This window comes from Silurus aristotelis (genome assembly GCF_946808225.1).
Source record: "Silurus aristotelis genome assembly, chromosome: 19".
In the NCBI taxonomy this organism is placed as follows: Eukaryota; Metazoa; Chordata; class Actinopteri; order Siluriformes; family Siluridae; genus Silurus; species Silurus aristotelis.
The window spans coordinates 15,346,781-15,359,181 of NC_139592.1; the positions used below are offsets into that span (position 1 = coordinate 15,346,781).

The 12,401-nt window shown below is 43.0% G+C and overlaps 2 protein-coding genes across 6 annotated transcripts in view; one reads left to right on the forward strand and one right to left on the reverse strand.

Annotated features, from left to right (window-relative positions):
• The window catches only part of LOC310715085 (uncharacterized protein), a 401,686-nt gene that overhangs the window by 50,175 nt on the left and 339,110 nt on the right, over nucleotides 1-12,401 (reverse strand). The gene's annotated exons all lie outside the window — the stretch shown is intronic.
• znf512b (zinc finger protein 512B) overlaps nucleotides 1-12,401 on the forward strand; it is a 59,340-nt gene that overhangs the window by 22,026 nt on the left and 24,913 nt on the right. The window contains exon 4 of one of the 5 annotated variants that reach the window (XM_083570387.1): nucleotides 3,901-4,006. The exons of the other annotated variants lie outside the window; for them this stretch is intronic. Coding sequence (XP_083426513.1) covers nucleotides 3,935-4,006 — 72 coding nt within the window. The 5' untranslated portion in view covers nucleotides 3,901-3,934. The remainder of the gene's footprint in view (nucleotides 1-3,900; nucleotides 4,007-12,401) is intronic. 5 annotated transcript variants of the gene reach the window in all.

The window sequence follows — 12,401 nt, forward strand, 5'->3', positions numbered from 1 at the left end:
TCCGTAAAACATCAAAGTCCTCAGTGACTACTGTCTGTCAAATTTCTCCATCACCACTGTAAACAGAAAAGGGCTCAGCGCCAGTTCTTGGTGCAGTACCACCTCCACTTTGAACCAGTCTGTCATTCCTACTGCACACCTCATTGCTGTCACACTGTCCTCATACATGTTCTTTACCACCCTCACTTTTCTGCTACACCTGACTTCCTCATGCAATACCAGAACTCCTCTTTTGCCCACCCTGTAGTACACTGTCACTAGATCCACACACAGACAATGCAACTCCTACTGACCATCTCTATACTTCTCCCTCAATTTTTCAAATCAAATAGTGCTTTTCTCTGCATGAAACCATACTGTTGCTCACAGTTGGCCACATCTCCTCTTAGCCTGGATTTCACTACTCTTTCCAATAACTTCATGGTGTGACTAATCAACTTTATTCCTCTGTAGTTACTGCAGGTCTGCACATCTTCCTATTCTTAAAAGTCAGTACCAGCACACTCCACAATTCCTCAGACATCCTCTTAACTTAAACATTTTTGTTAAACAATCCAATGCCATCTTTCCTAAACATCCCAATGCCTCAACCAGTATGCCATCTGGACCAACCGACTTTCTATTTTGCTCTCACTTCCTCCTCACTAATACTATCCACTTCCTGTCTCACTATCTCCACTATGATTAAATTTTCTTTCTCCTTTTCTTTATTTTTTATCAGCTTCTCAAAATGCTCTATTCACCTTCTCAACACACTCTTCTTACTTGTCAGCACATTTCAATCTGCATCTTTTATTGCCCTAAATGCAGCTGATGAACAAATTACCTAACCTAAATCTCACACATGTCTTCCTCCTTCAGTTTCCACCATTTTATTCTTGATTCAGTCAACACTCTCCTCTTTTTCTTTTTTACTTCCAAAGCCACCCTACAGACCACCTTCTGATGCTGTCTAGCTACACTATCCCCTTTCAACACCTCACAGTCTCCATTACATCTCCTGAATACAGTACAATTTAGTCCCACCGTGTGCACCTTCCTACATTCTTATACGTCACCCTATGCTCCTCCTTCTTTTTAAAATATGCATTCACCACTGCCATTTCCATCCTTTTAAAAAAAATCAACCACAATCTACCCTTCCACATTCTTCTCCTTGAGGCCATACCTACCCATCCCCTCCTCATCACCTCTGTTTTCACTCATTCTTTCTTAGGTACATTCTCCACCGCTTCATCTAATTCACTCCAGAAGTTTTCTTTCTGCTCTATCTCACAACCTACTTGCGGAGCAAAGGCACTGATTACTTTTATCATCATCCCTTCAACTTCCAGCTTCACATTCATCACATTCATCAGTGAAGACAGACGTCTTCACTTCCACTACATTCTTCCTCTAGGATTACCATTTATCTTTCCGTTCACAAAATGGTAGAAAAATTTTAATTCACCCTCAATATTCCTGGCCGTACCTTCTTTTTGCTTGGTCTCTTGAACACTTTTCTACCTTTCTCCGCTCTATAATATCAGTTAACACTCTCCCTTTGCCAGTCACAGTTGAAGAAAACATTTAAAGTACCAACCCTAACCTCCACACATCTACGCTGCCGTTAGACATCTTCCCTTTCTCCTTCTCCTCCTTTGGCCAACAGAAGCTTAATTTTCACCAGTACCCTGTTTGCTAAGCAATACTTGTGGTGGTCATTGGAAACCTGAGCCTTGACCAGTCCCGTATGGAATTTAGGTTTGTGCCCCACATATTTGAGTTGGCACATTTTATGCTGGATGCCCTTCCTAATGCAACCCTTCTCATTTTGCAATCCTAATGTCTAGTATTTGGGAGAAGCAGAACAAGTAGGAAAACTGCCTGCAATTTCGAAACCTTGGAGTGATTTGAGTTGTTAAGAGATGGTCTTCACAATGGACCGAGGTGGAATGCACTGCTGTTTTTAGATTCACCCCTGGTCCTAACTTTTACCTCTTTAGAAGAGACACCAAGCACAGCAGAGCAGAAAGGTCTCTGAACTGTGACAGAGCGCAGGCGGATGCTGAGAGAAAGACGTGGTGGTCCGCAAGTGTGCTCAGGCGGAGGTTGAGAAGAGCACGTGCTGGTTCGCAAAGGAGCTCGGTGGGCGCTAAAGAGAGTGAAATCATGCTGATCCGTGAGTGAGACGGGTAGATACCGAAGAAAGACGGGCCTATCCATGATTGGGTTTGGGTGGATGCCGAGGAATGATGTCTGGAACCGTGAGAGTGTGAAACTGCATGAAAATAAAGAACGCTACAGGACCCATCAACACATTGCCCTTAACAAGGTCTGAAATGCTGGCCAGTTTCTTTCCAAAATCAGTGAATGGTTGAGGCAACCAATTGTTGCTTGTATTCTATGATTTTGTCCTGTCAAAAAATCATTTGACATCATGATCTCTATCATGATGGCCACTAGGGTACCTTTGATACTTTTTTAAGCATCATGCTCCTCAACCAGCAGTCACTTCCAACAGGTGTCTCTGAGCTAATGGATGAATGTGAATGTACAGTTGAAAATCAGCATGCTTATAGTGCTGTTTGGTGTTGTGCAGCCAACTCATTGCAAAATACCTTGCTTTCCTTGACTGTGGCTCTCAGTCCTTTATGAGTCTGGCCTGCCCCATGCATATGTGACACATTTAGAGAGAATCTTCAGGTCATCCTGCATTCCCTTCTTTAAAAGTGTTATGTGAGGCATGACTGCATGAGTTCCCACCAAGTATACCAGCCTCTGTAGCACCTGCCATTTTTTTCCCTGTGTTTTTCGAACGACCTGCAAAATGCTGCTTCTTCTTTGTGTGCTCTAGGAGGGCCTAATGTTCTGTGAAGTGGATACTTTGTGTGAAACATCTCAGCGATTGGTAATGAGGCAATGACAGCAAATCTTTCTAAATCCCGGGTTTCTGCATCAGTGTAACACTTTGTGGTGTGGAATAAAATGAGGAAACAGGAAGCATGTTGAGCTTTCTAGAGTGGTGCTTGCCCCTTTCCACTTTATCCTTGATACTGCTCACTGAAAAATATAACACATTGAGTAATCTCACTCAAATGTAGTTCTTTACCACCAACTTCTCCCATCTCTCTCGTCCAGGCACAAACTAGTGCCCGACCAATCCCAAATCTCCAAAATGGCAGCTTTAGTGGTCCATAGATCTACCAATTAATTAATTAACTAATCCAATTAAAATGGATTTACCTATTAGTGTCCTGTCCAAGGTGTCCAAGATGCACTGTAAGAAAAGCAAGATGATTTTCCCAAACTAGAGACCCATAGATAAATATTCACAGACATCACCTTTTCTAGGTGGTACAAAATGTTTCTTAGGATGGGAGAAGCCATCTTTTTCTTTATTTGTCATTTAGCCAGTTTCAAGAGAACAAGCAATGTAACATTTTTGTTCTTGTTGAGGCTTGATGGATTCTGATGGATGAATGGATGATATGCCTAATTTGAAAATCTTGGTTGATACATCCAACAATTTTCTTTACCCTCAGTAAAATTGATAAAGTTGGGTAATTTATTGTGATTCCTTCAAAGCCTCAGAGTAATAATTTATGCAACCCTAAATGATAAATACAACATTTTACCAAATTATTGGTGAGGAAAACATAAAGATGTTGTACTCTGGAATGGGTCTTACAAACCATCTGTTTGATATAACCCTTTAAACAATTTCCCTTTAACACTCTTTTAATTTCATACGGTAATATATTTTAATATTTAACAATATATTTTCCTTTAACAAGAGACATTGTCTTTACTCCACCCTGAGCATGACTAAATTAGTCATGGTGATGCCTGCTCATTCAGATTATACATTCCTGTACGTTTCCTATCAGTGGGAGCAATGACTCCATGTTTCTCTCTTAGACAACCGGACATTGGAGGCAGTGGTTAGGATTACATGCCATGGCTTCTGCTACCTGGGTTGGTTCCACCATTTCCTCTTGATGTCCGTCACCACCAACCAATTGGGGTAACCACAGACAATCAATTGTCCTTTTCCTCTCACATTTCTCTCACATCTGATCTTCAGCTTTTTTTACAGAAAATATATCCATTTCTGTCTACACATTCCATTCAATTGCTTGTTTAGTCTCTTGTTGTTTTAAGACTTCTGCCACTCACCCCTGGCAAGTCAGCTGATCCAGAATGCAGCTTCACAACTTGTTTTTATCCTTCAAATTCTTTTACATCACCCCATTGCTACCTTATTCGTTCTACCGACTACCTTTAGCTCCCACATTAGATTTAAAACACTAATGCATGCCTACAAAACCAAAACGGACCAGCACCCACTTACCTAAAACACCTATAGCAACCTGCACTGCACCACACTCTCTCTGATCCTGAACTGGTTCCACCTCTGCTTGCTTCTCTGTTTTGCCAACTAGGTTTGTGGAATGAGCTTCTCATAGAATCCCAAACAGCGGTGTCAGTCTTTAAAAGATGTTTAAAAACCTAGTTTTTAGTTTGTGTACTTTTTTATTTATTACCTCCCCAGTAGGGTATTTTTTTTTTCTGATGAGCGAACAAACAACTCAATTTGCCAGCGAATCCTTCAGCCATCTAACATGACCACATTTCCCACTCTTTGCAGTGGTCCCATTTACCCAGTTTATGATTGAGCACTATTATTCACTCACACTATTGACATTACCAAGCCTTGTTGTTTTGCTCCCAGTTAGTATTTAAACAGTTTTTTTATACAATGTTCATGTTCAATGTTCATGCTTGCCAATGGTCTGAGTTCCTGAATCATCTGATTAAGGGACATTAGCACCAAAGCTGAACTTCCTCCTCTTTGAACTCTCCTGCCCATCTTGCCAGTGGGTTGAACCAGGGATATTAGCCATTCAGCAGGGTTTTTGGTTGTTCTCATGAAGGTTTTTGGACAAGGAGAGCATAATAAAAGCAGCTTGCACAAGGCCCAGGTCAACCATTACCATACTGATCACCCAAGCTATCAGCCTGGAGGTAAAGTCTGGCTTGCTACCAGAGAAATCTAGCAATGAGGACCTATACATCTAGAGTTGTGTGTAGAGGATTAGTGTAGTTACATATAGACTGAACCTACTACAAGATTGCTGCAATTGACTATCATTCTCAACTGCATTTAGATTGGTGATTATGGAACACCCCTTCTTGAACAAATAGCTTTTACATATCTGAGAGGTGTGTTTGTGGTCATTGTCCAGTTTGAAAACAAATTATAGTCTCACTAATTGCAGATCAGGATAGCATGCCGGGATAGCATGTCACTGCAAAATGCTGTGGTGACCATGCTGGAAAAGTGTGCCCTTAATTTTGACTAATTCACCAACAGTGTCACCAGCAAATCACACCCACACCATCACACCTCCAACTCCATGCTTCCCATTGGAAACCACATATTCAAGAACTATCAGTTCTCCCTCTGTACATATAACAATTGCATGGTGGTTAGAACCAGAAATCTCACATTTGGATTAATCAGAACAAAAGGCAATTTTCTACTGATTTAATGACCATTTCTTGTTTTTATTGACCCAAGCTAGTCTCTTCTGCTTGTTGTTTTTCCAAATTTTCTTTGCCACAATTTGGCCATTAAGGCCTGACTCTCGCACAACTGTTCCTGTTTTTGAAGCTCTTGTGCACAGTACATGGTAGTGTCATACACTCCACTGCTGTACAGTTAATAAAGAATGGGTAGAGGAGCACAAATAAGTTTCTCAGCAGTCTGGGCTGTAGTCTAGCCATGCAGGTAGGTTTCTCCTGAAGACCTTTATCATCTCCACTGTTTTGAGCATGTTGAGCTCTAGGTTGTTTTGACTGCAACAGGTAGACAGCCGTTAAACCTCTTGCCAGTATATGCAGATTCATCACCATCGTGGATGAGGCTTATGACCGTGGTGTCACTTGCAAACTGCTTGGGCGAGGATGCATCAGTACCTTTTTCCAGATTGCAGGAGAGTGACTATTGGGTGTAAGAGTTGTTGTGATCAGCCACAATGCCTTTGTGGTCATGTTGTGCAAATGTCCATGATGCAAAGAAAAGAGACCCTGATAATCCTTTGAGCTGTTCTTTAAACCCCCCCCCCCCCCCCTTAACCTATGGACAATTCCCAAACCAGGCAGCGATGTTCAGGATGCCCCTGATAGTCCTTCTGTAGAACTGGTACAATGGGAGGCTGGGTGGGGATGCTGGGATTTATTCATAATGAAGCTCATGGTGACATTGGCAAAGAAAACTCACTTAGATGGTTTAATAAAGAAACCTTGAGAAGAATCAGACACAAAGGGGATCCAATTCTCATCTGGCTTACACCAAATGTCTATTCATTGTAGTTTTATCATTTTTAGGTTAACAACTGATTACTGATGGACATTTGAATGTAAGACAGTTCACCCTACTAAATGGCAGGGGAAAAAAAATTATTGCAGATCTGTTATAATTATATTGTAATCTACATGGTTATTTATTAAATTGTCTGGCTTAAATTAATCTTTTTATTTATTTATTTTTTTTTAATTGAAAATTGAAAATTTTCATTAAATTATTGCTGCTATCCGTGATGCGCTCACTGAAATGCAACTAATTTAGTTTGGCACAACTTACATTCTAATTTGTGAGTGACCTGTTTTTAGGTTTGTGTATGAAAGCTTTACTACAGTGCCATTATTTTTCTCATATTTTTCTTTTAAAATGCAGCATTATATTATCTAGAGTGTAACTGTCAGAAATTCCCCTGCCACGCCCCCTTCGGCGGCTGTCAAACTTCGGCATTCCCCAAAGCACCTCGGTGCCCCGCCCGCACGGAGCTGCTCACAATCGGGCTTTATGGGGAACACCTGGGGCTCGTTTCACTCGCTCATCCCCAGCTCCTATAAAAACCCGACATTCACCCACACTCCCTGTCCGTTATTGTAGGTTCATGGTGGTACGTGTCAGTGTGTATGCTTCTTCCGCTACATACCTTCTTCTCCCGGACTCCTCGCTCTCTCCACGGCTGCATTTACCTTCCCTACCTCGGACTACTAACACTTCTCCGTCGCTGCCTCCGCGCCGCGCTTTCTCCATAACTCACTGTGGATATTATTAACGGACTGCCTTTTGCCGGATTACCCCGATCTCTGTATTTTGTGTTGGCTCTGCCTTTTGTTTGATAAACACTTATATTCCGGCTTCCGCCTCCATATCCGCCACGTAACAGTAACAGAATGTTCATTCTAGGCAGGGTCTGCACTAGCTATGGGCTGAGCAAGCAATTGCCTTGGGCCTCAGGCTTGAAGGGGGGCCTCCATAACCGTAACAAACCTATACACTAGTTCACCAATCAAGATGGGCAGTGTAAGATTAGGCTCTTTGTCTATTGAATATACAGTATCTCACAAAAGTGAGTACACTCCTCAGATTTCAGCAACCATTTTAGTTTATGCTCTCAAGGAAAAATGAAAATTTGATTTTCTTTAGAGTAGTCAATGGACAGCTGGTATAGCAGTACAGATTTACAATATCTGTACAGCTCTGGCGAATTCCATGCCCTGAAGGATTAAGGCAGTGCTAGATAACATTGGTGCTCACACAAAATATTGACACTTTGGACATAGTTTTGACATGTTCACATAGGGTGTATCATCTCCAGGTTATGTATGTAACCATGGTTCCCCTTCAGGAACTCGAGCTGCATCAGAAACTTTGGGAACACCTCAACGTTGGCCACGCTCTGAATCACATGTATAATTAGTTCATTGGAATGTGCAGCATCACCGGCGGGGTGACGTCACGGCCAGGAAGCTTAAACGCACATGGAGTGAAACCAGTGTAACTCACAAAAGTGAGTATCTCACAGAAGACATGAACAGGCACAGCTAGGGTGAAGGTCATTGGGGTGGACCAGATCACAGCGTTGCATGTCCTGGAGGGAAACTCCAGAGGACAAGGCCTTAGAGGCAGCCACACTTTGAGTGGAGTATACTCTGATCTTGAAAGGAGTGGGGAGACAAGAGGAAGAAATAGCATCCACAATCCATCTGCTGAGCATCTGCTTATTCACAGGCAGACCTCGGAGGGCCATAGCAGACGAACAGCTGATCTGTGGATGTATATGTCAAATGTTAAGTCCCATGCATTTACATTTACATTTACATTTGCAGCATTTAGCCGATGCCCTTATCCAGAGCCATGTACAAAAGTGCTTTGAGTGTCTAGCACTGAATAAATCTACACTGGTATGCCAAATTACAAACTCAATATAAATATAACTCTTGAATTCTACAAGGCAAACTTGGCAAGTGCTAATTTAAGTGTTTCAGGAAGAGGTAGGTCTTCAGTCATCGCTTGAAGATAGTCAGGGACTCCTCTGTACGGACATCTAGGGGAAGCTCATTCCACCACCTCAGTGCCAGAACAGAGAAGAGCCTTGAAGTATACTTACCTCTCATTCTGAGAGAAGGTGGTACCAGTTGAGCAGTGCTGGAGGATCTCAGACAGCGTGGTGCAGTGTGAGATGTGATGAGGTCACTGAGGTAAGTTGGCGCTGGTCCATTTTTGGCCTTGTAGGCAAGAATCAGTGTTTTGAATCTGATACATGCAGCAACTGGAAGCCAGTGAAGGGAGCACAGCAGTGGGGTGGGGTGGGAGAACTTGGGCTGATTGAACACAAGCCGTGCAGCTGCGTTTTGGATCATTTGCAGTGGAATCTCTGCCAGCAGAGAGTTGCAGTAGTCGAGTCTTGAAATGACAAGAGACTGTACAAGCACCTGGGCAGCCTGTGTGGACAGAAATGGTCGAATGCTTTGGATGTTGTAGAGAAGAGATCGACAATAACGAGCCACATTAGCGACATGTGGGAAGGACAGTTCATTGTCCATGGTTACCCCAAGGTTACGAGCAGTGGCTGAAGGGGAGAGCAGAGAGTCATGAAGAGATATTCAGAGATCTTGACCTGGAGATAATTCACCTGGGATGACCAGCAGTTCTGTTTTGCTGGGGTTGAGGTTAATTTGGTGAGCACTCATCCATGAAGATATGTCTGTCAAGCATGCTGAGATCCAAGCAGAAACTGTGGAATCTGATGGAGGGAAAGAAAAGATTAGTTGAGTGTCATCTGCATAGCAGTGATAAGAAAACCCATGTGAGGATATGACTTCACCAATGAAGTGGGTATAGAGGGAGAAAAGGAGGGGACCAGTGGTGAGTCTGCAAGGGGGAAGAGGTGGATCCCTTCCATGTTACCTGGTATGAGTGACCTTCCAGGTAGAAAGAAAACCCTTGCTGTTCCGTGGATACCGAGGCTTTTGAGGGTTGACAAAAGTGTCTTGTGGTTCACTGTGTCAAATGCTGCTGAAAGGTCCAGGAAGATAATTACAGATGACAGCTTGGCTGACCGAGCAGCATGCAGTTTCTTAGAAACAGCCAAAAGGGCCGTCTCTGTCGAATGTGCTGCTTTGAACCCAGACTTGTTAGGATCATGGAGGTTGTTCTGTGAGAGATAGAGAGACAGTACGTTAAAAATAGTGCGTTCCAGAGATTTAGAAAGAAAGGAGAGAAGTGATACCGGTCTGTAGTTGTTGATGTCTGATGGATCCAGAGCAGGTTTCTTTAAGATGGGGATGACCCTTGCTTGCTTGAAGGTAGTTGGTACATAGCCAGATGTTAATAACCCGTTGATGATTTTGGAGATGAAGGGCAGGAGATCTTGTGTGATGGTCTGAAGTATAGTTGAGGGATTGGATCCAGAGGACAGGTGGTGGGATTGCAAGATTTGATGACTTGCAGTATCTTATCTTCTGTTAAGTTTGAGAAGCTTGACAGAGACCTAGTGGATTGTCAGCTGTGTTGTGTAGTCATTGTTAGGGGAAGGTCTGGCAGATTTCCTTAATCTTCTCATCATAGAAGGAGGCAAAGTCATTAGCAGTCAGGGAGGATGGAGCAGGTGCAGCAGGGGGGTTGAGTAGTGAAGAAAAGATGTTGTGGAGCTTACGAGGAGCTTGTGCAGAGGCCTCAAGCTTTTCCTTGTAGAAGGCAGTTTTGGCAGAAGTCAACTCAAAAGAAAATATGGTCAGGAGTGCGAGATGCGAGGTCTACATCGAGGTATGAGTTTTTTCACTTTCTCTCTGCAGATCTAAGTTCTCGTCGATTGCTGCGCAAAACTTCTGACAGCCACGGTGTGGGACAAGAAGTCTTCTTGGGTTTTGTAGTCAAGGGGCAAAGGAGGTCCATGCTTGAGGAAAGAGATAAAAGGAAGGAGTCAGTAGCAACGCCCAAGGGTAGAGAGGAAAAGGAGTCAGGGTCAGGAAGAGATGAAAGAGTACAGGAAGCTACAGAGGAGGTAGAGATGGAGTGAAGGTTAAGAAGGATAAGAGAGACATGTAAATTATTTTTAGGTTGAATAGGAAGAGTGATTGAAAAAAAGTGATTGAACAGAGATTGAAAGTGCAGTGGCAGTCATGTCTGTAGCTGGGGTAGGGCGGGTGAAAACCAGGTACATTTCGTCCCTTGTGTGTTGGAGCGCAGCGGTTAAATGTCAAGGAGAAGGTATTCAGAAAAGGCAAAAGGCACTGAAGTTTGTCGGATGGGAGGTTGAAGTCACCAAGAACTGTCAGAGGAGCGCTGTCAGAAGGGAAAGTACTGAGGAGTGTGTCCATCTCTTCTAGGAAGTCTTCAATGGGACCAGGTAGATGACAATAATGAAGAGGTTGATTGGAGAGGTAACTGAAACTGCATGGAATTCCAAAGATGACAAGGTTAGATGAGACAAAGGGAGAGGTGTAAAACACCATCTCCATTATAAAAGTAGACCTGTACCACCACCTCTACCGGTTTCTCATGATGAGTAAGAGAAAGCATAGGCAGAAGACAGAGCAGCTGGTGCAGCATTGTTCTGTAAGGATATCCAGGTCTCAGTAAGCGCCAGAAAGTCGAATGTGTAGTGGGAAGCCAAGCCTGTGATGAAGTCAGCTTTCCTTACAGCAGACTGGCAATTCCAGAGCCCACCTACCACCACTGTTTGAGATTGAGACAACAGGGGAGGGTAGATGATGTTACTGGCAATGTGACACCTGTTCTGTGGATGGGAATGTCTGTGTCTGTAAGAGATAATTGATCTCCCAATTTGAGATCAATGTGTTTTAAAAAGAAAAATAAGAAATTCCAAATAAACACTAAGCATTACTGGCCTTAGGGCGGCTACCTACTATGTCTGTAGCGCAGCACCTTCAATATAAGTGAGTAAGCCCTGCCCACAATTCACACCTCAAGTGAGACTGAAACTACCCTTGATTACCCATGCAGGCACTCTAGGTCGCACCAGAGGCCTCAGACTTCGGGTGCCGCGTGTCACCAGCCTTGCGAGGGGGGCATGACAGGCTGCAATGGCAGACACGTGAAGGGGGCTCTGGATTGGAGAATGGTCTCTACCACCTCGGTGGAGAGACCAGCAGCTACGAGCTGTGCCTGCTCAGGGACCCCCAGCCATAGCCTTCATTGCTCTGGGTGTGGGTGTATTATTGTGCCCCTGCCTAAGATAGAAGATCCCTCCTGAAAGCGGCTCCTAGGGAAGGTGTTCGAGAAAGGGCTACCAGGTCCGCAAACCATGGCCTGCTTGGCCACTGTGGGGCCACCAGGAGTAGACAGACTCTGTCCCGGCAAACTCTCGCCAGAACTCTCCAGAACGCAGCCTCTGTCACGCCTGTACCATGGCATCCAGCCCTAGAGGGGCTGGGGGTGTTATTGAAAACCAGAGGGTGGGAGCAGTGCGATGTCCCACAAATGGGTCCACCTAAACCGAGTGAAATTCTTCCATCATTATTTGTTTTATTTCAAGTTCAAAACAGCATGAGTGTCATGACAACTATAAAAATACTAAAGACATAGTAAAAGTTTGTAAATAATAACAACAATCGCAGCTAGGCTAGAGAATTGATTATTATTTCAAAAAAGTACCTCAACTGTCTGTATATCTTATAAATTCTGGTGATGCTTACATTATCAAAATAGCCTACTTTATACTTAATCATTACTTTTTCAAATAAATTGTGATGTATTTACTGAATAAATTCAATTGAAGCACACAAATACAATTGCAGAAGTGAACAATCTTTTCTGCCTAGTAGTTTGTCTCTCACTTCCACTGCTGATTTGGTAATATAGTGAGTCAAATTGTGAGTTAATGTGTTACTGTAAATAAATTGCTAAACAAATGACAAAAAGCCTGTGTGATCTAGTCAGTGTGTCTATGTGAGTAATTTCCATAAAAATTTTAATCTTAAACTTATTACGGTTAGCATTTTAATTTAATAATAATATTTATGGAGATCTTAAAAAAAGATAGCTGCCTACGAGGAAGATGTCTGCACTACTTGACACTGGTAGGGCACATAAATGGACA